This window comes from Podarcis pityusensis (assembly GCF_964106645.2).
Source record: "Podarcis pityusensis genome assembly, chromosome: 3".
NCBI classification, from domain to species: Eukaryota; Metazoa; Chordata; class Lepidosauria; order Squamata; family Lacertidae; genus Podarcis; species Podarcis pityusensis.
In genome coordinates this window covers 83480498-83507716 of record NC_138026.1, presented here as the reverse complement: position 1 = coordinate 83507716, position 27219 = coordinate 83480498, and the positions used below count along the sequence as shown (strand labels likewise).

Genomic DNA, 27219 nt, shown 5'->3' with positions numbered 1-27219 from the left:
AAAGAGAGGCTTTCGTAGACCAATATGAACCGTTAGAGGCAGAGTGTGAGGGAACAGGAGGGTTGTCAAGGTGTAGAGCGGAGCATTTTTTTCAATCAGGCGAGATTGGCGGCGCCCCCCCTCGTGAGGTGAAAGGTCAGGCAAAGGGGGCCTTCCCCTCTCCTCGCCCTTCCCCCACCTCCTGACATGCCAACCCAGCAGTCGGCGGCGGAGCAGCTGCACGAAAGGTAGGTTGCGGGGTAGGAGGTTTGGGGCGCTGCTGGGCGGGATGGAACGGCGCCCCTCAGTAGGGCGGGGAGGTGGGGGCCAGGCAGGCCAGAGCCAGTTCTTAACGGAAGCAGGAGCCCCTGAACGCCTGCCCACCTCTGGGACAGTGTCGCCTGGGAAGGGGGGGGTCGGTGGTCGGGCATTCAGTGGGGCTGTTCCTGGTGTGAGGGGCAGGTCTGTGTGGGGCGAGCTCGATATCCCCCTCCCCACGCGAACCGTGAGGCGAGCAGGGCATTCAAGCCACTCTGCGCCAGTCATTATGGTGACCGCTGCATTCTCTCAGGCGTTGCTAACCGAGTCTGGGTTTGTTAATTGCAGGTTCTAGGTTTTTCCAACCCCCTTTTTCTTTTGTGCTCATTCTGAAGCCCCGGAAATGGAGTTTGAGCTCATGGAGAATGACATCCTAGAGTCGCTGGAAGACCTCGGGTATGTATGAGAGCAAATATGTCTAAATAACTTGTACTTTGGATTTTTTTTAAAAAAAGTTTTTTTTTTTGTTATGTGTCCTCACCCCCGTGCTCTGTGTTTTGTGGGGCAATTATTTACAGTACTAATCATCACTAAATTCTTGAAGTGTTTTTGGAGGGGGGGGAGTTGCGTGGAGGTGGGGAGGGGAGGTTAGTGCTCAGTGTTAGAAAAAGGCAGTATCTATAGTGGTTTCTTAACAAGATAACATTCTGCGCATTGAAAGATCCATTCTCTTTGGCCTAGTAAATAGTCTCGAACCATATGATTTATTTCTGAAATAGAGCAGCTGTGGAGATGAACTGGATTGGAAACCACTATGAGCTTTATTTTGGAGGAGGGTTTTGATTTGGACCAATTAGCAGAATAACCTGATATTTTACCAAAAGCGTCTTATCATTTGCATCAAGATGGGTATACTGGTCTGAGGTTCTGAAATGAACAAAAGTATATCATCTGCAAATGAAACTAACTTACGTTCAACTGAATTATGAACTGCTTTGTGAATCTCACAGCGTTGTCTAATAGCACTAAAAATGCTTGAAAATGCAAATCAACCATCTGCCTCCACCACCTTTCAAGGCATCCCAAGATCACAGAGTATTTGGTGTTACTGCCGTGTGCTGTGCATGAAGGCAGGGCCACATTCACTCAGCAGACATAAAAAAAATCTATCTGGCAGTCCAGCATCATTTAAAAAACCTCCACAAAGAAATTTCTACAATGTTGACTCCCCATCACCACCTCAGTGCTCCTTCTCCATAATATTTACTGTTATTCTCTATAAATATATTCTACAATATGAATCAGTTGTCATTCATCCTTCCCTTTTAGCACAAAGTATTTCTCATACTGCAGCCCTACACATATGTAAAAGTAAGCCTAAATGAACACAGTGAGACATAGTACCAAGGAAACCTGCCTAGACTAATGTTAATCATGCTTTAGCCTTTTCTATGAGGCAAGTGTGATGCTCTGTTTATGTGGTGTGGGGACTAGTAATGCTATTTCTCTCTTGTACCCACACCATTAAAAGCATACTGTACAAAAGGTTCTCATTGCTTTTGGAACATTTCTCTAGCTGCTGCTGCTGCTGCTGCTTCTTTTTTGTAAGATGGCACAATTCCTGTAGTTTTTGTTTTGATTTGTTTGGCTTTTCAGGAAAAAAAGATGATAAGCTAGCAAGTATTTAGAAATACCTGCTGCAGAAAATTTAAAAATGCCTGCAACAGAGGATTTTGCTTACTGTTGCAAATCTTCTGAGTTTTCTGTAAATAGTAGTAATAGATAATACACTATGAATGGTAAGGAATTTTGTCATGCGTGTTCTCAAAAACAAATTTGTTTGCATTATTCAGTAAAGACCTGGATTGGGATCCAAAGAAGTGCTGAAAGTGCATGCATGGGGTAGTACTGTGAGTACAGTGGTTCCCAGTTTGAAAGAGAAAAGCTGCTTTTAAAGCAGAACAGGGGCTTATCTCTTTGGCATTGTTATGGCTGGCTGGGCAGTTGTCCCAAAACATCTGCACCAGTTCTTTGAATTCTCTCCTTGATTCTGTTGTTCAGGGACGTGGTGGTGGGGAGAAGTAGCATGCTAGTGCAGCCAAAAATGAATGTATATTTCCCCCTTATCTTCACTACTATACTTTTATTGTTGTTTAGATGTATCTTACATCTCCAGTTTAAATGCAATCCAGCAGCTGACAAAAAGAGGACAGTTCCTTGCTCCAAGGAGCTTATAATCTAAACTTTGCAAGGGCAAGGAGCAGTAGAGGAAGGATGAAAGGGACAAAGAGGCAAGGGCATCAGACATTAGGGAGAAGAAGGAATGAGAAGATTGTGAGCAAAAAAATAAAGATGCTGATGAGGATATAGACTTCAATTCAAAGCATGCGAATTTGAAGGAAGTACCTTTGAAATCACTGGTGTTCCAGATAAATATATGGAAGTGTTAGTGGTGTTATCACCAAATATGCATGGATTACATACCTCAGAAATTGTACAGTGGCTTTTAATAACATGTTCTTTTTTTTTTGTTTGTTTGCCAGTTACAAAGGCCCATTGTTAGAAGACGGTGCTCTGACCCAGGCAGCTTCTGGGGGGGCCAGTTCCCCTGAATATACTAAACTGTGTGCTTGGCTAGTGTCAGAGTTAAGGCTATTTTGCAAACTAGAAGAAAATGTGCAAGCGACTAACAGTGAGTAATCATGAGTCTGACACCATTGATTTATTTGTGCCTTTCATATTAACTCTGAAAACGTGTGCTGGTATAGATGCTTCCAAAACTGATGTGATAGGTTTTTCATATGCAAGTTGAACTTCTCAGGAAGCTGAATACTGTGCCCAATGCCACATTCTGTTTTTGCCTACATACTCATGGAATCAATTTTACTAGTTGTCTTCCACTATATTTCGTACAAGTGAGCTCCCCCCCCCCCCCGTGTTCATATGAAGACACTATTTTTGCCATTCTGTATCACCTGAGTTCTTAATTTTGTTTGAAATGTTAATAATATTTTGGGATTTTTTTTAAAAGGAAATAGGCTATTTTAATCTTCAGCCTTGAATCTTGATAACATGTATGGAAGCAGTCTCTTCATAATGTAACTTTGTTTTAACTCGTGGCAAAGAGTTAATAGTTGAACCTCTTAAATGAAAATGATCTATGTCTTAAGGTCCCACTGAAGCCGATGAGTTCCAGCTTGAAATGAGTGGGTTACTGGGTGAAATGAACTGCCCATATACAACACTAATATCAGGAGACGTCACCAAGCGCCTTCTCAATCAGAAGAACTGCCTGCTGCTGCTCAGTAAGTTGAAAATAACAAAATATTTTTGTTCCTTTTGTTCCTTTTTGTGCCACTGTGGAGATAATTAGGATACTTGTCCTTTTGCTTAAGAACTTATGATACTATGATATTTAGAAAGAATATAGTCGGATCTGTTGAAGCTTTGGATTCATATCGTCTGTATCGTATTGGAAACTGTCCAAGTAAAAACAACAACCACCAAGCATTTTTCTCTTTGCTTGTTACGAACAAACTTTGTCAGCATTTGAAAGTGAAAAGACATCTCATTCAGAAGTGATGTAGGAAGGAATAGCAGCTCTCCTCAGCTATAAGAACAATCCTGCTCTTGGGAGAGATCTAGCTTCCCCCCCCCCCCCACCCTATTTGTGCTTTCTCTGTGCTGTCTTAGTACAGAGTTGTAATTGATATTTATGTTAATAGAATCATAGAATTGGAAGGGACCACAAGAGTCATCTAGTCCAACCCCTCCCCTTGCAATGCAGGAATCTTTTGCCCAGCATTGCGCTTGAACCCATAACCCTGAGATTAAAAGTCTCACGCTCTACTATATTCTTATGTAAACTGCTTTGTGAGGTTTGCTTGAAAAGCAGTGTTTAAATATCTAAATAAATAAATCACTTTCTGCAAAGGCATGCCATGCTTGCTTGAGCACTGTTACCCTTAGCAGATCTGCCATTTGGTATTCGGTTTTTTAGATCCTTGTGTTATCTGAACCTCACCTCTCATTCAGTTAACATAAATATGTTATGGAATCCAGAATAGCTTCTTTTATGTTCACAGCTAACTAAGGCAGATATTTGTTAAAAGGTGCTAAATTGTAGCTTTTCTTCCTTCAGCATACCTCATCTCAGAACTGGAAGCTGCCAGAATGCTCTGTGTGAATGCTCCTCCCAAAAAAGCCCAGGAGGGGGGTGGTAGTGAAGTCTTTCAGGAGCTGAAAGGCATATGTATTGCTTTGGGCATGTCCAAGCCTCCTGCCAACATAACTATGTTCCAGTTCTTCAGTGGAATAGAAAAAAAGGTAAGAACTGAGGGTTTTGAGGTACATAGGCTTGGATCCATGATTTACAGCTGTCATCCTACCGCAGTGGAATGGCATTCTGAAGAGAGCCTGGCACTCAGAAGTGACTTTTCTGGGAGCATGATGGACTATGGCAAGAATAGATAGGTGGGAAAGCTCGAATGCATATATAGAGCACCGTAAGCAAGCCCTGGGATCTAAGCTCTCTTATTCATTAGGCTTTTGTTTTTATGTTTACTTAATAGATTTATATGCTGCTCTTCAGTAAACATATTTCAGGGCTGCTTACAAATAAAACAATAAGATACAAAGGAAAATACATTGTTTAAAGCAATGAATTCGAAATACTGCAGATAAAGTAGCATAAAACGTACAATGGGTAAAATTAGGGAGTGAAAAGGCCAGGAAAGGAAAGGTGCTGAAAAGACATTGGAATAGGCACCAGGCAAGCCGCCTTGGAGAGAGCATTCCACTAATGTAGCCTGCCCATAGATATTAATGGAGTGATCAGAAATTTTAATGTAGCTAGGGTTGGGCACAAGAACGTCCCCATTGCAAAACAAACAACCGGCCAGTGAGAATTAAGCATGCTCAGTGGACAAAGAATGTTCACTGGCGGGAATGGAATGCAGCACCTGGAACCCTGAGCAGAAGCACTCACTGCAACTTATTTTTCCCGAGACATACGGTTAAGAGGCTTTCATTCTTGAATTGAGAATTTTTTAAAAGTTGTCTGTCCTTCCCACATTAATAAGAGGTTGTTTACTGATGTCATAATGATGTTATTAAAGAATTGCAGAAGATTCTTATTTTAAACCAACACAATTATCTGAAAATTTTAGGAATGTATTCTTTTGTGTAGCTTCTATTATGTATGAAGCATTCAAATTCCCCTTCCAAATGCATATGTTTGGTGGGGAAGAGAGCAAGCATTCACTGTACGATACTGTTCTATTCTATTCTATACTAACATAGTATTTTTTTATTACAGTTAAAAGAAACATTAGCAAAGGTTCCTGCAAATCATGTAGGAAAACCTTTACTGTCAAAACCACTGGGTCCAGTTCATTGGGTAAGTCGTATGTCTGTAAAACTCTTTTTATTCTATCCTTGACTCTTTTTGTTTTATATATTTTCTTTCGTGTACATTAAGCAAAGCTGTGTGATGATTTTTCTCAAGGCCTAGCCAGTTCTGATAAAGTTCTCAGTTTTACTTAGAGTGAAGCAAAATGCATTTGAGAAAATAGATTCTTGATTGTCCCAAGTTCAACACATACAAATTCACAATTGATTGTTAGATCTTGACATCCGTCAGGAATGCAGGATGAGGAACCCCATATTTAAGGATGATATTAAACCATAATTAAAGAAGCAATGCAACTTGGGGCAGGGACAGTTCAGGAGTGTGTGATATTTATATACCTATAAATAGAAGGTTACAGAGGATCTGGGTCTTTAGACATCCTGATATGGGGAAGCTTTTACAGTGGTACCTCTAGATAAGAACGGGATCCGTTCCGGAGCCCCGTTCGCATCTAGAAGCAAACGTAACTAGGGACGGCATGTCTGTGCACGCACACGTCGCTTTTCGCTGCTTCTGTGCATGCGCATGGCATCATTTTGAGCATCTGCGCATGCACAAGTGTCGAAACCCGAAAGTAACATGCTCCGTTACTTCTGGGTTGCCGCGGAGTGCAACTCGAATGCGCTCAACCCAAAGCGCATTCAACCTGAGGTATGACTGTACTCTCCAAGTTTTCAGTGATGCTGAGCCATTGTTTGGCAGGAACTATAGCCCATCCTAAAATTAGTCTTGGCATCCCCAGTAAAGTTTTTAAGCAGGAGCTGCAGAGGTCCTTTTTCTTCTTCTGCAGCTAATTACTTAGAACATTCCATCTGATGCTTCTCTTCCTGGCATTTGTTCTTAATATGTATAGTTGTGTTTATTTTATAGATAAGAAAATGTAAACCTTGGCCTTCCATTACAGTCACAGCACTAACAGGATCATTGATATTATAGTTCTTCTAGGAGTCAGTGTTAGTTTTATCAATTTGCATTTAAAACTTTTGAATCTTTATGGAACTGTTGTGTTCTTGATTGTCAGCAAGATGAAGGCTACTTTAATTCTAGAATTTTCAAAATTTTAACATCTTTGAGGTAGTGCTGGAGGATACAATGCTGTCTTCCACTGAGAAACACCACGGGACTTTTTCCTCTTCTGTTATTTGCATATCAAGTAAATGTGAGTTGAATGATGGATTAACCACCAAGGTCTGGTCTGCATGTAATGCTTGTGGTTTCATAAACAGTAGTTGATCAAGCCAGGAAAAATTGTTGACTCTTGTACTCTCCCTTAGCTTTCCCGTCTTGCTCAGTGACTTTGACCATTTGGTCCTGACCTCTTTAAAGTATGGTTTTCTGTTGCATCCAAAATGGGGAGCAGTCATTTGATGTTGGTTTACTTGCTAGGAATCAGACCGTGCTTTAAAATTGTAAACTAACATTAAACTGCAAGTCCCCATTACAGTGGAACCAGGGAACTATGGTGTTAAGAGACTGGGATCGAAACCCCCCGATTAGCAACATGATTGGGGAGCACATGGGCTTGAGATGCTGTTTCTTGGCTTAGTACGCTAGTACATTGCACACTAGGAATGCCTTGGCTGAGAACCAGTGTAATATGTGATATGCATTTTTATTTCAGGAAAAAATTGAAGCTATTAATCAAGCCATAGCCAATGAATATGAAGTCCGGAGGAAATTGTTAGTGAAGCGTCTGGATGTGACTGTCCAGTCGTTTGGCTGGTCAGACCGAGCAAAGGTACAGTGTACATTCTGCAACTTATTTTGGCCTTGCAAAGAACTTTTTCTCTCTCTGTTGCCAAAAAACCTCTCTGATGGCGCTAATGGGGGTGGAAGTATCCCATAATTTAATTGACTTGTCTCTGAATATACTAAGCACTTTTGTTTAAAGCTTATATTTCATTTGGTAACTCTTTTGTTGACACTTAGGAGTAAATTTAATCATCAGCTGTGTACTTGTGCTAGGGGCAAGGGAAAACTTCCGTGTAGCTCACTGTGTATCTGCATTTCACATGTGTTGCCAGTAGAAGAATGTCATCGCGAAAGGATTATTACCACTTTGCACTTTTCCGCTTCTAATTGAACAGTTACCCCATAGCATCACTAATCATTTGCTTCGCAAAATGTACCCCAATCACTATATTACGGTGCCTCATAAATACTTATTTTGAACCATTTTTTCTCAGGAGAGCTGTAAATGGGGGAAACTGCAGTTTTAAAATGCAGTCTGAACAAGTTTCAGAAATGCAGAATGAGATACAGACTTGGAAAATGGTTGGCAAAATAGGTAGAGGAAGAACAAAATAACATTGGAGATAACTTCGAAGCTGGATTTACACCTTATTTATATAAGCTGGTATATTGTCCCATTAGGCACTTTCCCATCAGCTCATACAGCATTTCTCATGAATTGTTAGTTGCCTGCCATGTGGGCCTTAATCTGTCCTTGGAGCTGTTGTTGTTTAAAATGGTAAATAATTAATTTTTAGCTGAATGTTTGTTTACATCTGTTGACTCTCTTCTTTTTTGGATCAGAGCCAAACAGAGAAATTGGCTAAAGTCTACCAGCCGAAGCGTGCCACCCTTACTACCAAATGCGCTATATCTGTCGCTCACCTCTTGGCAGCTCGGCAAGACTTGTCAAAGATTATGAGGACGAGCAGCGGGTCCATCAGAGAAAAGACTGCATGTGCTATTAATAAGGTACCTTTGTTACATTGATATAATTTAGTTCCTACTGTGCTGTGGATATTGTTGTTTTTTTAGGTGGTGACCAGTGTATGCTAGCCCCAAAGTACCCATGCGAAGTGTTGATGCTGTGCCTGTTTTCTAATGCACTGCCACTCCCCTATATCTCATGCTTCCACTGTGTAGTCATTTAGGTATCCCAAACAAAGGCCCCACTATACAAGGACCACCACTACCTCTTCAAGACTAATTATTTTCAGAAATGAAAAAAATACAGTCAAAGCGTCCTTAGATTTAAAGCAAAAGAGCAATATATCGCTGAGTCCCAAAATGTAAAATCTATCTGGAAGATACCTTATGTCAATAAGAGAATATATCTAACAGAAAATTTAAAAATGAAACGTAATGGGCAAGGAAGCCCATTTTTTCTGCATTCCAGATGTGGACCATCTCTGTCCCTAAGCACTGCTATAATAAAGGATTGTATCTTGATCTGCTGAAAGATCCTTCCCACCCCCCTTCTTCAGTACATCACCTCTGTACACTTCCATTTCAACTCATTTTTTAAAAATACAGTGTTTTCAGATTATTAAATAGTGTTATAAATTATTCAGGTACCAGGCATGCTTTGTGACTGGCATGGGTCCAGTTGCAATCACATGGAGATCTCTGGATGCCAGGTTGGCGACTGGGAAAAGCAAAATGTCACTTAGACTCAGGTCCTTAGAGAAGAATCTGAAATATTTTCCTTGAAGTGTGAATTTGTTTTATTCTGGATTGCTTTATTTGATGTGTTGTAAGCCACTTTTAGATTTGTTCTTTAAACCATAAAGTGGTATAGAAATGAAATGAATAACAACATCAATTGCAGAAAAAGCACCTAGACATTCCATTGTGGCACCCATAACCTAGGTTTAAGGTGCCATTTGGCGATTAGCTTAGATATCAGAGTTTTTAACACTGTAAGTAGTGCAGTTCTTCCCTTGTGTTAATTCTTCCAACACATTGGCTTCTTTTGCTTTTAGGTATTAATGGGCCGAGTGCCTGACAGAGGTGGCAGACCCAACGAAATTGAACCTCCTCCTCCCGAAATGCCACCGTGGCAAAAAAGGCAAGATGGTCCTCAGCAGCAAAGTGGTGGAGGCAGGGGTGGCAGAGGTGGCTATGAGTCGTCCTACGGAGGTCGTGGAGGTTATGAGCAAGGGGGCCACGACCGAGGAGGCCGCGGAGGATATGACCAAGGAGGCTATGACCGTGGCAGCCGCGGAGGGTACGACTCATCCTACGGAGGCCGTGGAGGCCATGAACACGGGGGTCATGAGCGAGGAGGGCGAGGACGTGGTGGCTATGACTATGGAGCCAGAGGGGGAGGCAGAGGAGGCAAACCCCAAGGAGGCTGGACTGATGGTGGAGGAAGTGGCTATCAAGATGTCAACTATAGGGATAGTAACTACAGAGACACAAGCTTTCAAACTGGGGGTTATCACGGTGGTGGCGGCTATCAAGGAGGTGGCTATGGTGGTTATCAATCTTCATATTCAGGAAGCGGATATCAAGGTGGTGGCGGCAGCTACCAGCAAGACAACAGATATCAAGATGGGCACTCCAATGATCGAGGTGGAGGCCGCGGAGGAGGCCGCGGCCGTGGTCGTGGCGGCCGTGGCGGGCAAGGAGGTGGCTGGGGGGGAGCAAGAGGTGCACAGAACTTTAATCAAGGGGGGCAATTTGAGCAGCACTTCCAACATGGGGGATATCAGTACAATCAGTCTGGATTTGGACAAGGAAGACACTTCACAAGCTGAGGCTGCAAAAGCTTCCATTTGGGCAGAGCTCATGTAATAGATTTTCTATGGTTTTCTTTCTGAATTAGTACCAGGCCATGTCAGGCTGCTTCCGGAAAATGATCTTTGCTTTTGAGCACCTGCGAAAGGTGCGCATAAGTCTGATGCTGCCTAAAATGCAGCATTTCAACTCCAGGAAGCTCAGAACTTTAAGACAGCAGCCCTGGTTCTGTTCACTAAAGGAAAATTGAGTACATGTCTGTCACACCTTTAATATGCAAGCTAGTATGTCTGTCGGTTTTTACATGAGCTCATTCTTCCTTTAAGAATCTTCCGCTCTTCAAGCCACTTTGAATATTGCTCTTCACCCTGATTTTCTGTAGACAACAAGCTGACTTCAAACCTGTATTGTAAAGCTGCAGGTGTGTGTAGTTAGTTGTGTGCAAGACCCTTTGAAGTGGGTTGGATTTCTGCATTTGTAACTGCACAGAATTGCAGCCTACTTCACGGGGTCCATGTCTATTATATGAGCTCTACTGCTGATGACTTGTTCAATAGCCTTATCTCTCATTGATCAAAACCACACTCATGTCCCCATCAGAGACCCAACCACTGTCATGCCACGCAAAGGTCATATAACAAACCGAGCTAAGTTGTGAACAGATAGTATATGTAGCCTTGTGCTTCAGCATAATTCAGATTCATTTCACACACCAGAAAACAGTTGATCCCCTGACCAGCCTAATTTTTACTTGAAATTAGCTAGCAGTAATGGCAAGCTGAAACTTGTTTTGTGCACGAGTTAATACCACTGATCAGCAATTATAGGATGGTTTCAATTTTTGGCATCTAACTTAAGACAAAATGCCCTTCAGGTGGGATTGTTACAGTTTTCCTTACTAAAAGTTACATCAGTGCGCCTTGCCTGGGGGTTTTTTGTGTATGAGTGTGAGTGTGCGTGTGTGTACAGAAACATTGTCAAGCTGTGAAAGAAAAATGGCTGAAGGTGTGCTATTGTATAAAAGGTGAGCAATAAAAGTATCTGTTCTCCTATTGGTTTGTTTCTCTTTACCTTTCAGTTGGTGCATGGGTTACCAATATTTTTGAGCTAGCAGGCACAGCTTGACTTTAGAGAAAATGCTGTGGATGCTAGCAACAAAATGGCTGCCACTGGGCATGGACCAAGTTTGGAAAGAGTAGACAGTGCTGCTGCCCAAGTGTCAGGCTTTCCATGGGAAGTAAGCTTTTGTCCTGAGTGTCGACGTCACACCACAGTTAAAATACACAACATGGCCACACACTCATACACACTGCACACACACAAACCGCAAACACATGCATCTGCCACTCAGGTGTACACCACATTTCTCCCTCTTGGAGAGACAACACAATATTCATACTGCCTTTCCTTCCTCACCTACTTCTCTCTCACAGAGGCCACACATCCATGCATCTGACCCACACGCACAGACCACATTTACTTCTCTCCCAAGTGCACATTTCCCTCTTGCGTGCACAAGGGGGGGTTGGCAGGAATAGTTAAACACTAGACAGGTGGAACAGGCTGTCTCACCTATATATTTTGCCTCCTAGATTTTAAGAATGCGAGACATTTAATGGCTTCCATCAGAGGTCAAAAAGCTCCTTGCAAATAGGGATGGGGCTTCTCACCTGTCTGCCTGTTTCTTGGTTGTAGCAAGTAAACAGCTAGTAGTGGCAGGGAAATGGAAGGCAGTGGTTCTGCCCCTTCAGGTGTATTGATCACAAGCAATTTTTGATCCTAAATGCTATTATAGGTCAAGGAGTATAAACGTTATGTTTCCCTGCATAGAACATATTCATAGCCAAGTTGCTAATTCTCATGGATGTAGAAAACATCTTGATCAAGTGTTGGCAAGTGTTTTTAAACTGCTTTTAAAAATGAGAGGAGAGTGGGCTATCATTCTATTGTATGCCTAGAAATCAGCTTTGTACTTGCTCCTCTTCCCTGACCTTGGGACTCAGTTTCAGTTTCCCTATATGGTATTCTCCTTTCCCTTTTGCCACCAAAGTCTTTAACGAAGAAAGACACCCTAAATTCACCATAGACCTGAATTTTGTAAACATACTAAGATACGGAAAGCAAGTAAATGCATGCAATTTAACTCGGTATGTGTATTTTATACTTTGATTAGAAGGTTAATTGCATTTAATTGCTTTGCATAGCTTATTAGAAGTACATTAATTCTTATTTATGTGTAAGGTATAGATTACTTGTAAACCGTAACCCATTAGCATTAGGTATGTATAGCTTGGAAATCAACAGACTTAACACAGAATAAGATTGTGGGCACAGAATTCTGGAGCCCACTGTACCTCCAACTTGGCAAAAATTCAAAAATATGTCACAGTATACATACTGGCATCACAATGGTCAATCAAGTTGTCAAGGTTTTTATGACCACTAGGTGTTGCTCCTGATCCACAAGTAAAAAAAAAAACAGCAACAAAGAAAGGTTATTCTCGATTCCTACTAATAGACTGAAGTGGTTTCTGTGTTCCATGTCCTAGAAAATGATGCATCCTTGTCTCCACGTGGCGTTAAATTACTGCATGTCTGTGCAGATGGGTTTTGGTCTCAGAAAGCATTGGGTTTTTAATGCAATCTTTCTATGCCATACTGCAAAAGATATTGAAAGTAAAAAAAAAAAGGGCTCAGTATAAACATTGCTGATTCAGTGCAAGGAACTAGGGTGAGATTTTCAAGTAGCTTGGTATCTCTGAATTCCTTGTCACGGTTTTCTGGGAACCAGCAGTGCTTAGGATAGGCTGTGAGACTAGTTTTCAGAGATCTTTGAATAAGTTACACAGACCCATGAAAATGCAAAAGAACTTTGTTATAGAACATGAAGGCATTCTGCTTGCACGGGTGAAACGTGCAGTAGTGGCGTTTAATCTACCATGTTAATTGAACAATGAGTTAACACTAGTGAACATAATTGTGCTTGAATAAAATGCTTCTTGCTCCTTAGTAGCATGAGATTCGATCCGTAACAAAATTGTGTTAGAGAGACAGTCTGAAGTGGCTATGGAATTGGGATGGATGTGCAGGCCTCAAATGGAGCCTTTCTCAAGTTACCTCTGGCTCCTTGCTTTGTTGTCAACAGTCGCAGACTGGAACTATGTGGGCAAGGCCAGTTATGCTGGTCATTCTCCTTCCTATACAGCTATTAAAAATATATATGTGGTTAGCCCTGTTCACATGGTGCTGGCTATAGGATACCATGAGTCTTTTCGAGCTAGGAAATGATTGTACAAGAGAAAGGCTGACCAGCAGATGGAAAAAGATTTACAGTATGTGAGTGGCTGTCATCGTATGGTTCCAGGATACATCTAAATGACACATGGAAAGCTGCCTTGTACTGAATCACACCATTGACCCATCTAGTTCAGCATTCTCCATGCTGATTGGCAGTGCCTCTCCAGATTTTCAGGGGTTTTTGGTTCTGGCAGAATTTGTGTAATACTGCCAGTTATTTTTGTAGTCTCAATAGTTCAGGGAAACCCTTGGCACAAGGTCCTGTATGCATCATTTATCAAACATTACTGTTGCTGGTGCATCCTTGGACAGTGCCGAAGATCAGTCAGGAACTGTTTAACCAGTTAGGTAAATTAATTAGAGGGGGTGCCTATTCTCTAGCATAGCATAAATATAAATACTACAGAATTCATTTTTATATGCATCTAGCTTTCTCTGGCTTTTAGTAGTGTAGTAACACGGAAGATACCTCTAATCCAAGTATCTGGGTGTAATACAGAGGGTCGGTAAATTGCAGAATAAAACATTCTGACACAGTGTTATGGGGACAGTGTTTCTCATTTTCTAGCCAGGAAAGCTTAGCTCAGGCAGGCAATAGCTTACCCATGTAATTTGGTTTCATAAATGATCTCTGCAGAAGGACACACTGCTTCGGTATATTCTTGAGTTGCATTAAACATTCTGTACTGCATTTTATGAAATCAAGTGTTTTATTTAGGTAACTTCTAGTGTGCTGAAAAGAATAAAAACAAAACACCAGTAACCATTAAACTAAAATGTGTACTACCTGATCCTTCATCATAAGGCATAGCACTTGAAAAGTCTTCTCTCTCTCTCTCTCTCTCTCTCTCTCTCTCTCTCTCTCCAGTTCTTTCAATGACTCATCATAGCACCTGTATTCCATAAGCCTTTCCACATCTGGTATATGTTGAAGGTGACATCTTCCAGTGAACTATTGCTGGGAGACTTTGTAGCACACACAACAGTAGCTTGTTACAAATTTAATGGAGAAAAATGTAAACCTCTTCCAAACTTCGTTGGGGTGGGGACAAAACAAAACATTCTGGCGAAAGCTGGAAATGAAATGACTGTGCAGAGGTATTCTTTGTGATAAGAGAATCTCTAGGCTGTGCAAGTCTTCAAGTGCCACCCATTTATGACGTAGCTGTCAGTGCCAAACAAAGAATGCGGTCTCAAACTGCATTCCCCAAAGAACTGGGGAAAGCACATTGTCCATATCGGAACGTGTGACATTAACATATACCAAAATATTAACATGTGCCCGGCAGATTTCCACAACTGTGATTGCTGCAGATGCCAAGGTGTCCTTGCTGGTGAAATAGTCTGGAACCACAGTTGCCCGAGAAATAGAAACAAATAATGATACGCTGGAGCTATAACACTCCTTTGTTTTCTGTCTGTGCAAGACTGATCAAACTACTTAACCTATGTGAACAAAAATAAATACGGTAACTGTCATTAAATTTCTTTCACAGGTGATTTTTGGAAAAAACCAAACTGCTGAATTTGACAATGGAATGATGTTCAACCAAATCTGGCAATTTATGGAATATCACATTGTACTTCCTTGAACTATCTTCCAGCTTTGCAGCAGCAGCAGCAGCAGCAGCAGCAGCAGCAGCAGCAGCCACTCAACTAGCCTGTAACAAACAAAAAATGAGATAATATATATTAGTTCTTAATACAGAGGTACCTCTGGATGCGAACGGGATGCCAAGGTGGCATATGCTGGATTACAAATTAATCATGCTACCTGATGTTAAAAATCAGTAACAAAAATCCATCCCCAACTCTGGGGAGCAAAATAATCTAGGCTCATACAATGCTATGAGAAGAGGTTTTTTAATATATAAAGTGAGCAGGCAGTCTGAACCAGTAAAAGCTGCACCCTGTGACATTAGGTTATACAAATTAACTCTCAAGCCAGTATTCCAATTGCCATGCTTTAATTTGATTTATTCTATTTAAATATTTTGATCAGAACATGAACTATATGTGTATTTACATATAACAGGATGCACAACTGCCACAGTGGCAAAAAAATTCCACAGATAAATTAAGTTAATGCTCATGGTCTTGAATGGTGAGCATTTGTCCTGCCCCATCTAAGAAAATTCTTAGGCACGACTTGAATTGTAGCACTTCAGAGAAAACACAGAAGCTCTGACAGTAAGCGTTTAATGACATCCTATAACCCACCTCCATTTCCTGTCTTTCTAGGAGCGTTTCTGTTCCATTCTGGTCCAACACATGTGCTGTACTTCCTACTGCAGTGTCCATATTGGCTTGAATGTTCGATTTTTCATTCTCCCACTTTGCAAAGCCTTTATTCTTTCCTGATTTCCCATGGAGTTTGGACTTCATTTTGGGGAAGGTGTGTGGTCCTGAATCTCCCCAACCAGACTCATGCCACAGCGGCTCTGTCTGGGTTGCTTGGCTGGTGGTTACCCGCTGTAGATGGACCGAAATCTTTCGAGAATTGCCAGTGACGAGTGTGATTGCTCTGCTGTCTAGATCCTGATTTTGTGGAGTTACACTAGGAAAGTTAAATACTTCACCTTGCACTACAAAGGGGAAGAAAGAAGCAGAGATTAATTTTACTAATAACATTGTCTCCTTCAAACCAATCACCTTTTTCTAGCAGGGGTGGGGAACCCATGGCCTTCCAGCTGTTCTCCACCAGCCCCAGCCAGAATGTAGACCACATGTAGACCACAAGGTTAACATGAGTCAACAGTGTGATGCAGCAACAAAAAAACCCCCCATGCTATTCTAGGCTGCATCAACAGAAGTATAGGGTCCTGATCAAGGGCAGACCTTTAAGAAGGATATTGAACATGTGCAGAAGACGGCAAACAATATTATCAAAGGTCTGGAAAACAAGCCTTATGAGGAACAGTTGAGGGAGTTAGGTATGTTTAGCATGATAAAGAGGAGACTGAAAGGAGATATGCTAGCCATCTTAAAATATCTAAAGGGCTGTGACATGGAAGATGCAGCAAGCTAGTTTTCTCCTGCTCCAGAGTATAGGATTTGAACCAATGCATTCAAGTTACAAGAACGGAGATTCCAACTAAACATTCAGAAGCACTTTCTGATGGTAAGGAGCACTCTCTCTTCCTGTGGTTTCTAGCAACTGATATTCAGGAGCCCTGCTGCCTCCAACTGTGGAGGCAGAGAACAGTCATCATGGCTAGTAGCCATTGATGGCCTACTCCTCCATGCATTTGTCTAAGCCTCTTTTAAAGCCATCCACTTGGTGGCCATTGCTGCTTCTTGTGGAAGGGAGTTCCACAGATTAGCTTCATACTGCCTAAAGAAGTACAGGCTGAGACCATTTTAGGCGTGTCTGATATGTGCACGTCCACATACAAGTGCATCATACCGAACTCAGAAGTGACCTGACCTGAAAACGTCCCCAAATGGGCGGAACAGGGTGTCTGCAGGCTCTCTCAATGGTGTTTCAAATATTCACAATTTCACTTAAATTATTAGGGCAGTGCTGATCATGTGGTTTGAGCAAGTTGTGTGGTTTCACGGGCAAAGGTCACTACTCTGGTATGGAGCCTCACATGCAAACACATGGAAGTGAGGTTTTGGGATCAGCTGTGCAAATTGGGCCACATGCATCTCACTGGAGAGGATACTCCATCAATCTCACTTCAGGGCTATTTATTGTGGGAGAGAGGTTATTGAGGATATCCTTGGGAATAAAAGAAGCTTCTTGCTTTATCAAAGCAATGGCTACTGCATTCTTGGAAACTCATGTGATAAATTGTTGCGCAACAAAGGAAACTGTTCAACAACCCATTGTTGTCCTCTCTTACCTGCTGGCAATGATGGGCTATTAGGCAAAGAACCGTGACTGCTACCCAGTGACATCCCTCTGGCAAACTTCCTGCAGGCTAGAACTAGCAGATCTCTGCATTGCTTATGACAGTTAGCACCGCAATCTGGAATAAATTGCCAGAGAAAAGAAAAATTGGATCTGGCAAACTACAGTTTCCAAAGAGATGCAAACAACGACAACAAAAATTCAACTCTGCAAAAGCTTTCAAAGTCTGTCTGAGGAATTTCCACGTAAGTGGCATGATGTGAGTGGAAGCCAAGCATGAAATGTCACACTAGAATAGAATCTAGGGCAGCATACAAATTATTATTTCTGTGAAGCAATGAGAATGCTCTTTATCATTATTAACCATGATCAGCACTGACAGGTACAAACATGACAGACATAAAATGAAGGGGAAAGTTGTTGGGGAACCCTTTCCAAAGAGTTTGGAGCTTCAGAGGGGGAAAAGCAGCTGATTTGAAACTGGAAGGTTGCAGGAGGAAGAGAAACTCCCCCCCCCCCTTTCACTGTTTCTCCACTCCAAAAGTGGTGTTTCCTAAGAAAACCTATTTGTCAGGCTTTTTGTAACATGCAGTTCCAGTCTTGGTGTTAGTGATTACTTAATAGGGTCACAAAAGGCCAAGCCAGAGCATTAGTAACCAAGCATCCTTCCAATGTGCTAGAATTGCTTTTCAATGCACACACCATTACGGGAGATGTTAAGCAGGGTACAAGGTCTAAGCACTTTGAAATGCCAGATTTTTCACTGCAGCTTAATTTCAGCTGGAACATGCCATTAATTACAAACAAACGAGCTGCAACAAAATGTCGCAGTGCATGTTTTATGGTGTGGGCTAGCAGTACATGCCCTTCACAGGTATACACTATTCCACCCCGCACCCCACCCCAATTTTCTGTTTGGGTTTCTTTCTTCCAACAGATATTTATCAGCCTGTGGCTACTGCACATGCTCTGTCCTCACTGGGCTGTTTCAGGGAGGTTTTTCCTCCCCAAAGGCTTGTTGTTTTTGAAGGCTTATTTTGTACATTTGCAAACTTCACAACTCCCCAAACATGATTCCCTCTTGTTTCTCAGTTGCCCCATATTGGCCACATAGCTTTTGGCATGCACTGTCTGAATTCACTAATAGCAAGAACAGCAGTCAGTGGCACAGCATCTGACAAGGTGAACAGCATCTAAATGAAGCTGAGTGTTAAAATGAATTGAAGAGCTGAAGAACGAAAATAGTTTTTCAGCTTGCGGGTGATTAAGGCTGCAGTGCTATGCCTACCAGAGCCATCTTTCCTACTGGGCTTACTGGCATGTTGCGCCAGGGCGCTGGCCTCTCAGGGGCGCCCCAGGGAGTGGGGGAGCTGCGCAGCTTTGTCAGCGGCCTCCCCTTTCCCTGCATGCCCGCCAGCTGTGCCCCGTCAACCAAGCTGCGGGCGTGCAGCTTCCTTCCCAAGCCTCTGCGGGAGAAGAGCGACCCCTGCAGAGGCTTGGGAAAAGGTTGACAACTCTGGGAAATTGGGGGGGGGGGGGCGGGATCCTGAGGGATCTTTCCACCACGGCGCCGGATATGCTTAAGACGGACCTGATGTCTACTTCCCTTGGAGTAAGCACCACTGACCACAGTGGGACTTACGTCTCTGTAAATATGCATAAGACTGCACTGCACCTAACTCTCTAGATCAGCCTTTCTAAACCTGTGGGTCCCCAGATGTTGTTGAACTGCAACTCCCATCACCCCTAGCTAGCAAGGCCAGAGTTCAAGGATGATGGGAGTTGTAGTCCAACAACATCTGGGGACCCACAGGTTGAGAACCACTGCTCTAGATCCATGAGGTCGAAAGTGCATTGTATGTGGCATTGCTCATTTGCCAGCAATTAAGAGATTCATTATGTTACAAACTGGAGGGGCTATGACTTGCAATTGGCAGCCACACATTATTTACAGTACCTTTGCATTTGTATCCTTGCTTGATTATACCCCACAGCTGCAATTAAAAGACAAAAGGTATAAAAAGGTATAAAAAAGAAAGCCGGAAAGAAAACAACCTCATTATGAAGGCAGGAACAAAAGGCTACAAAAGTGCAAACAGGAAATTACTGCTCTCAACACCCTTCCTGTTAGAAAGAGCTCTCCATTCATCTGTGAGGCTCAAGGCAGCACACTAGCCCTTGCCATTTCCAGGACCAACAAGTGAGCCAGCACAGGAGAACTGACTCAACAGATCACCATAAGGACTCTGGGCTGGATACACAATCCTGCACACTCTCACTGTGGTCTGGAAAGTGGTGTACACACAACAGTTGCTACAATTCATCTCTTATAAAATACTGCATTTTGATATGGTTTCCCCACCAAACCATTTTCGATTTGAATTGAGAAAAATAATAACCTAGCTACATTTTAAGCTGTTAACATATAGACACAGTTTATTTCTACATTTTTAATTCATTCAATTTTGGCATACAGTTGAACCTCAGTTTATGTAACCCTCTGGTTGCGTAAACTTCGGGATGCACGTGCGGCAAACCCGGAAGTATTTTACCGGGTTTTGCCACGCGTGCATGCGCAGAAGCGGTCCTCAGGTTGAGGAAACCTCGGGATCCGACTGGACCTCTGGAACGGATCCCATCCGCAACCGGAGGTACCACTGTATTGGGCTAAAAAAATGGGATTAATTTTTTTTTAAAAAAGCAGCAGTTAAGTTGCAATTTTGTGCACCAAAATAGAGAAACTTCCAGCCCATGGTCCAAATTAGGCCTCACAAGCATCCCAATTTGTCCCATGAGGCCAGTTTCTTCAAATCATACCCACCTGCCCTGCACCTGGCATCTTACGTGACATCAGGTGAGGGGCAGGTAGAGTTGCTACTGCCAATGCATAACTGGGAGCCCTAAAGGGAGCCTTAAAAGGCATTGACAAGGGAGACTTCCTGTCACAACCAATCAGCTGATTGACAGCAACAGCAAACCAGCAGAAATCAGCTGCACTACTGAGTTTCTCATAGGAACTCAGTAGTGCTGCCGACCCGTGCAGAAAAGCAGGGCTTGAACTGAGTGCCTACCAGCAGACAGGCATTTGATTCAAGCTCACTGGGATCAGCCGTGCTATTTGCGGTTGACCCCTGCAGAAAAGTGGAGCTTGAACTGAGTGCCCTATTAGCTGATGGGTGCTCAGTTCAAGCCCTGCTAAGATGCAGGAGCCAACTGCAAATAGACCCGGTCAGCTGATTGGTACCTCAAAGCACCAGGGGACTTGAAAGCACCTTATCATCTGATGTCACTATAAGGTCAGGTAAGTAGCAGGTGGGTGGTTCTGCCCACCTGACAAATTTGACCCATTTCATACAATGGCCGGATTTGATTCCCCACCTCTGCTATGCACATTTGCCTGGGCACCGAGTCCCATGAGCTCGGTGGGACATATTTCTGAGTAGGCATGTATGAGACAGACAGAGGAAGCGCTGTACTATAGGTCAGAGTGCAAAAATGCATGCAAAGTGCCCCAAGTCCAATCCCTGATATCTCCAGGGAGGACCAGGAAATATTCCTGTCTGAAGCCCTGAGCTAGACAGGCTCATGTTCTGACTCAGTGGAAGGTAGTTTCCTATGTTCCTAGGACTGCACTGTAGGGCTCAATTTCAGACTCCAGTGCCTTCAGTTACAGTCATCCTCTCTTTTGATACCATTCTCATATGGTCTATTTAGACGCTCCTAAAAAACAAATGTGTGCGTGGTTGATGTTTTTTACATTTATTCAAGCCGTTGAAACAGAGCAGGATAAAAAGTGTATTATAAAAAATGAAGAAACAAACACGTCTTAGCCCACAAGTACATTAGAACTGCACTAATCCATACTTACAAATCCAGCACAATGCTCACAGAACGTTGGCTTAAGATAGGTCATCTCCTGAAAGTTATGTATAAAACCTGGTCCCATTTTACACTGCAGCTGTGATTTGGCCCTCAGAAAATAAGCCATCATTTCTCCTTTGCTGATAAGGCCATCCCTGTTTCAAAAGAAAAAAGGGGGGAGGAGGTGGAGAGATCTGTTAGTTCTAAACCACAGATCGGGTCAACTCCAACTCCCATTATCCCTGACTGGCTATTATCCCAGGTTGGCTAGGGCTTATGGGAGTTGGAGTCCAACGACGCCAGGAGGGGACCTCATTGGCAGCCCCTGCAACAGATAAACAGAGCACCCTGTCCCTTCTCCATGGGCATAGTCTCTCTTATTTTAGAAAATGATACTGAACAACAAAACTTTTCACCTGCAGTCCTCATAGCGACTGATCAATGAGTGATCGGTTCCATGTAACTTACTGTCAGGGGTTCAGGAGCAGAGGCAAGGGCAAGGGAGGAAACAGAGAGCGAGGGAGAGGAGGCAGAAGAAAAGATGAGTGATGACGACGACCCGAGATCTCCGAGTCTTTCCAGTGAATCAGAAGATTCACAGAAAGGAGCACCAGTGGCCAGGGCAAGGGGGGAGACTAGGGGGACACCCCAGGAAGATAGAGCCAGAGGGGACTCAGAGGGGAGCAGTTGGAAATCAGGACCAGCGTCACCGCCAGAGAGCAGGGAAGAGGAAGGGCGCCAGGGATCAAGCGCTGGCAGCTCACAACAGGGGGGAGGGCACGAGTCAGGAGTGGCCACACCTCCATCGGGGAGCGAAGAAACGGTCAGACGGAAGGTGGAAGGTTGGGCGCGAGTGCCAAGTTCAAATGCACAGGAAGGTGGCGCAGTAGGCAGCCCGGAAAGGGAGCCAGGTCCTAAAGCCCGCCGAAAGGAGGGAGAAGAGTCAGGGGGGTCAGCGTCAGCGTCAGAGGAATCCCGGAAGGAAGAGACCCCGGGGGGCAGAGGGACCCAGAGAAGAACAGTCAGGCGGAAAAGGTGGAGCAAGGCTAGGATATTAAGTTGGTGTACAAGGGGCGGAGACTCAGATGGAGCTTCGCCGATCTAACCATGAGACGTAGAGTTGCACGCAGCAGCTTGAGAATGGAAACTGTAACTCAATAAAGACTTTTATTTAATGATCGCTGGCTAGCGTGATCCTCTGTGAGCTAGGATCTGGAAGCAGCTCTGACAGTAAGCTCCATCTCTTAATTGTGGGCATCTACGTCCTCGCGGAGAGGAGAGAAAGCGGGTGCCTACTAGCGAGCTCACGAACGGCAGACAACATGACGGCCGAACAGCAGATAGCGGAACTCAGAGAAGCAGTGACACGACTGAATGCCGAGGCTCTTGCATCCAGGAAGAGAGAGGAGGACGCAGCTGCCGCCTACAGGGATCTCCAGGTCAGGTTGGAAGTGCTTACGAAGCAAGGGCAACTGACACCCAAACCGGAGGGGATTGGGTTGGGGAGACGAACAGGCGGTCTGGTCTCTCACTTCGATGGGAATTTGCAACAGTACCCCAACTTTAGAGCAGATGTAATGTGTGCACTGCAACTGCTGAACAAAGACTTTAGAGATGAGCAAGAGAAGGTGGGATTCATCATGTCCCATTTGCATGGAGATGCTAAAGCATGGCTGCGCAATTTGTGGAGAGATAAGGATCCGGCGCTCCAAAATGCGGATGCCTTTATTAAAGCGATGGATGGGTGCTTTTTATCAAGCATTGACGTGGATCTTGCTCGGCAGCAGATACATGGACTGAAGCAAGGGAGGGCCAGCGTAAGGCAGTACCATGCCCGCTTTTTCGCTTTGGTCAGTGCCCTGGAATGGGACAGAGATTCGGCTCCTGTAAGAGACCTGTTTTGGGAGGGATTGCACGGCTCGGTTAAAGATGAAATTGCGAGGGGGGAGAGACCCCGGACCACGCAGGAGATCGTTCAGAGGGCGCTGGCGGTGGGGGTGCGGCTGGAAGGACGTCCGTGGAGCAGTGGCGAAGGGCGTGGAGGGCGCGAACCAGCCAGGGGCTCCTCCTTCCTTCCCAGAGAAGCAGCGCGTGCGCAATCCACGCCTCCGCCAGGAGGAGGAGCGGAACCTATGGAGGTTGGAGGTGCAAGGGCTCAGTCAGCAGCCAGAGCCCTAGCACCGGCAGCAGTGAAAGCGAAGCCTCCTAGAGGGAACAGGAAATGTTACATCTGCGATGATCCACAGCATATGGCGAAAGAGTGTCCCCAGAGGCTCCACAAGCACACTGCAGCCTCAGCAATGGTAACTGCAGCAACGCAGCAAGGACAACCACAGCAGGGAAACGACGGAGTCTGGTTGGAGGAAGAGGCACTGGGGCCCAGCCAGACGTGTCAGTGAAGCAGTCCCCAGAGATTTTACAGCCCATGGACCCCCTCCCGCCCAAACCGGTAGTGAGGCTCACCGCGTCGCTCCAGCTGCCCAATGGAATCACCATGGACGTGCCAATCACCATTGACTCCGGAAGCAATGTGGACTTTATAGGGCAGGACTTTGTCGACCGGCACGCTATACAGTTGCTGCCTGCCACGCTGCCCCTGCAGGTTGTCACGGTGGATGGCAGGGAGCTGCTAGGGGGGCAAGTGGTGAAGCAGACGCCACCAATGGTGATGCGACTTGGGAATCACAGGGAAATCATCAGCTTCAATGTCACTCAACTATCGGACACGCCCATTGTATTGGGCATGAGTTGGCTGGACAAGCACAGCCCGACGCTGGCTTGGTACCAGAGGCAGCTGACCTTCGGCTCTTCCTTTTGCGCTGAACACTGCATCGTGCCCAGGCAGGAAGGAGGGGAAGAGGAGTCACAGCTGCAGCTAGGCACGCTGCAAGCGGTTCCCCACAAGTACGCAGAATTTTTGGAGGTTTTCTGCGAGAAGGAGGCAGACAGGCTACCCCCCCACAGACCATATGACTGCAAAATTGACCTGCTGCCGGGGGCGGCGCTGCCCAAAGGGAAGCTGTATTCCATGTCTGAGGACGAACTGCAGGAACTCAAAGAGTTCATAGATCATAATTTGGAGCGCGGTTTCATCCGAGAGTCCAAGGCAGCGGGGGGCAGTCCGGTATTCTTTGTTAAGAAGCGGGACACGCCCCAAAAAAGACTTGTAGTGGACTTTCGCATCTTGAACAGTGTGACCAAGCCATCGGACTTCCCCATGCCCCGAATCGACGACCTCCTCGCAAAGGTACGGAAGGGCAGAGTGTTCACCAAGTTGGACCTGCGAGGGGCATACAACCTCATTCGCATGCGGGAGGGAGATGAGTGGAAGACAGCCATGTTCACGCCCCTGGGCACCTACGAATATAGAGTTATGCCTTTTGGATTGCAAAATGGCTCCCACGTTTTTCAAGCTTTCATGCATCACGTGTTGGCGGGGCTCCTCTACAAGACGTGCGTCTGTTTCTTGGATGACATCCTGATCTTTTCGGAATCGCAGCAGGAGCATGACAGACACGTCAAGGAAGTGCTGAGCAGGCTACAGCAACATAGGCTTTACGCCAAGCTGGAGAAGTGCCAATTCGACGTGACGGAGGTGGATTTCCTGGGCTACAAGTTGTCTGATAAAGGGCTCGCCATGGACAGCGCCAAGGTCCGAGCAGTGTTGGATTGGAAAAGCCCACGCAACCGGAAGGAGGTCCAACGGTTTGTCGGCTTCGCGAACTTCTATCGCAAGTTTATCAAAGGCTTTGCGATGCAGACAGCGGCCATCACGGACACGCTCAGCTCCAAGAAAAAGAAGTTCATCTGGACAGAGCAGGCGGAGCAGTCCTTTCAGGCACTCAAGCGTCTCTTCGCGTCGGAAGAGCAGCTGCTTCATGTCAACCCCAGCAGGCCGATGAGGGTGGAGACAGACGCTTCGGACAGAGCCGTGGGAGCAGTCCTGCTGCAGAAAGACCCGCAGGGGGTTTGGAGGCCGGGAGCGTTTTACTCAAGGAAGCTCAGCAAGTCCGAACAGAACTACACCATCTGGGACAGGGAGTTGCTGGCCATTCATGCAGCGTTCAAAGCGTGGAGGCACTTCCTGATCGGCGCCAAGCACACGGTGCAGGTCTGCACGGACCACAAGAATCTAGAGCACTGGCGCACGGCACAGTTCCTGAACCAGAGGCAGATACGTTGGGCTGAGTTCTTTGCGAATTTCGACTTCCGAATAGAGTATGTCCCGGGGGACACCAACATCATGGCGGATGCTCTCTCCCGTAAGCCACAGTATCTGGAGGAGGCAACGCCAGCGGCCGCCATGCACATCTTCGCACCGACAGTGTGGGCGTGCGCGGCGGCGACAGTTGACCTGGATGCGGTGCGACGAGCGTTGCAGGATGACTCCTTCGCGCAAGCAAAGATGGCAGAGGTGCACAGGGGCACGGCAGCGACCGACGAGTTCCAGCTGCGAGATGGTTTGCTCATCCGTAAAGGGGCCATCTACGTGCCGGGAGACGAACTTCGCGCCAAGGTACTGCAGCAGCTGCACGACGCGCCCACTGCCGGGCACTTTGGCAAGGAGAAGACGGTGGAATTAGTAGCCAGAGACTTCTGGTGGCCCGGAATGAGAGGGGAAGTCGCGGACTACGTGGCGAGGTGTGACACCTGCCAGAGGTCCAAACCAGTGCACAGACCGCCGGCCGGACTGCTGGAACCGCTGCAAACTCCGTTCGAGCCATGGGAGAGAGTGGCCCTGGACTTTGTCACGGATCTGCCCAGCTCGAGGGGCAAGACGGCTGTGCTGGTGGTGGTGGATTTGTTCTCCAAGATGGCACATTTCATTCCGTGTGCGAAGGTGGCCACGGCGGAACAAACCGCCAAACTGTTCATAGACCACGTGTTCAAGGTTCACGGTCTGCCGCGGTCTATTCTGTCCGACCGAGGGCGACAGTTCATCTCAAACTTCTGGCAGAGGCTGATGGGCTTCCTGAACGTCAAGATCAACCTGGCGTCGGCTAGACACCCGCAGACCAACGGGCAAGCGGAGCGGGTCAATGCCATCATGCAGCAGTACCTGAGATGTTATGCGAATCAACAGCCTGCGACGTGGGTGGATTACCTGCCTCTCGCCGAGTTCGCCTACAACAACACGAAGCACGTGTCCACGGGGGTCACGCCGTTCTTCGCCAACAACGGGAGGCACCCTAGAACCTTCCCGGGACTGGAAAGAATGGGGGAGGGGGAGCCGCAGACAGCAGATGCGTTCGCGTCGGAGTTGCAGGAGGTCCACGATCAGCTGCGGCGGCACCTGGAGCTGGCTAAACACGCATACAAGGTACAAGCGGACAAACACAGAAGGGTTGGCGAAGAGATCCATGTGGGAGACTGGGTCTGGTTAGCAGCCCACGCAGTGCCGGCCAGGTCGTTGGCGAAGAAGAAACTAGGGCATAAACAACTGGGGCCCTACCAAGTCGAAGAACAGGTCAACCCGGTGGCTTTCAGGCTGGCTCTTCCGGAGGGTTCCAGAATGCATCCGGTGTTCCACAGATCGGTGCTCACTCCCTACAAGGCACCTCACAGGTTTCAGGAACCAGGAACGGCACCGGGTCCGCTCCGAGAGAGAACCGGGCAAGGGGGAGTGGCACAGGAGGAGCGCATCAACGAAGTCACGGAGATTTTGGACTCCAGATGGGGGGAAGAGGGGGTAGAATACCTTCTCGCCAAGGAGGGCACCCCGGCCAGTGCCAACAGCTGGGTGCCGGGCTACGCTTTAGACGAACCTCTGCTCAAAGAAGAGTTTCATGCCCTCTTCCCACATAGGCCAATGCCAGCAGACTTTTTCGACGACTGGCTTTTCACGCCCACGCTTTCAGCCAGCACGTTCCGGGGGTTCAACTCGGACGACGAACCGACACGAGATGCCCGTTCCCCGGAGGGGTCACCCTCGGGATCTGCTTCAGAACCCTCGTATTGGTGGGATGATCGACCAGAGGAGCAGTTCCGCAGAAGGTGGCTGGAGGGTCCAGGACGAGCAACGTCTCCAGAAGGCAACGAGGGAGAGACGGACATGGACGTTTTCGGGGACGACCCGGGTTTCGAGCAC

General features: G+C 45.7%; 2 protein-coding genes across 3 annotated transcripts in view; one reads left to right on the top strand and one right to left on the bottom strand.

Annotated features, from left to right (window-relative positions):
* Positions 1-117: 117 nt before the first annotated feature.
* Positions 118-11169, top strand: FAM98A (family with sequence similarity 98 member A). 2 transcript variants are annotated; one of them, XM_080997734.1, is made up of 9 exons: positions 118-227; positions 586-693; positions 2781-2929; positions 3408-3542; positions 4379-4563; positions 5555-5635; positions 7269-7385; positions 8183-8350; positions 9361-11169. In XM_080997734.1, the coding sequence occupies exons 2-9, from the start codon at positions 641-643 to the stop codon at positions 10135-10137; spliced, it is 1665 nt and encodes a 554-aa protein (XP_080853860.1). In that variant the 5' UTR covers positions 118-227; positions 586-640; the 3' UTR covers positions 10138-11169. The 2 variants fall into 2 exon arrangements, with proteins under 2 accessions (XP_080853860.1, XP_080853861.1); XM_080997735.1 differs by having other exon boundaries at positions 155-227; positions 633-693.
* Positions 11170-14105: 2936 nt separating this feature from the next.
* RASGRP3 (RAS guanyl releasing protein 3) overlaps positions 14106-27219 on the bottom strand; it is a 52168-nt gene continuing 39054 nt past the window's right edge. The window contains exons 15-20 of the mRNA XM_080997713.1: positions 21139-21286; positions 19228-19264; positions 17263-17388; positions 15635-15999; positions 15064-15075; positions 14106-15033 (exon numbers count right to left, since the gene is read on the bottom strand). Of these exons, the coding sequence (XP_080853839.1) occupies positions 15067-15075; positions 15635-15999; positions 17263-17388; positions 19228-19264; positions 21139-21286 (685 nt within the window). The 3' untranslated portion in view covers positions 14106-15033; positions 15064-15066. The remainder of the gene's footprint in view (positions 15034-15063; positions 15076-15634; positions 16000-17262; positions 17389-19227; positions 19265-21138; positions 21287-27219) is intronic.

What these genes read in the sequence shown, in the direction of transcription:
- FAM98A (XM_080997734.1), top strand. Translation starts at nt 641, where the DNA reads ATGGAGTTTGAGCTCATGGAGAATGACATCCTAGAGTCGCTGGAAGAC. An exon ending in AAATGTGCAAGCGACTAACA is followed by an intron (nt 2,930 to 3,407) that starts GTGAGTAATCAT and finishes CTATGTCTTAAG; the next exon opens with GTCCCACTGAAGCCGATGAG. An exon ending in GCTGGTCAGACCGAGCAAAG is followed by an intron (nt 7,386 to 8,182) that starts GTACAGTGTACA and finishes TTTTTGGATCAG; the next exon opens with AGCCAAACAGAGAAATTGGC.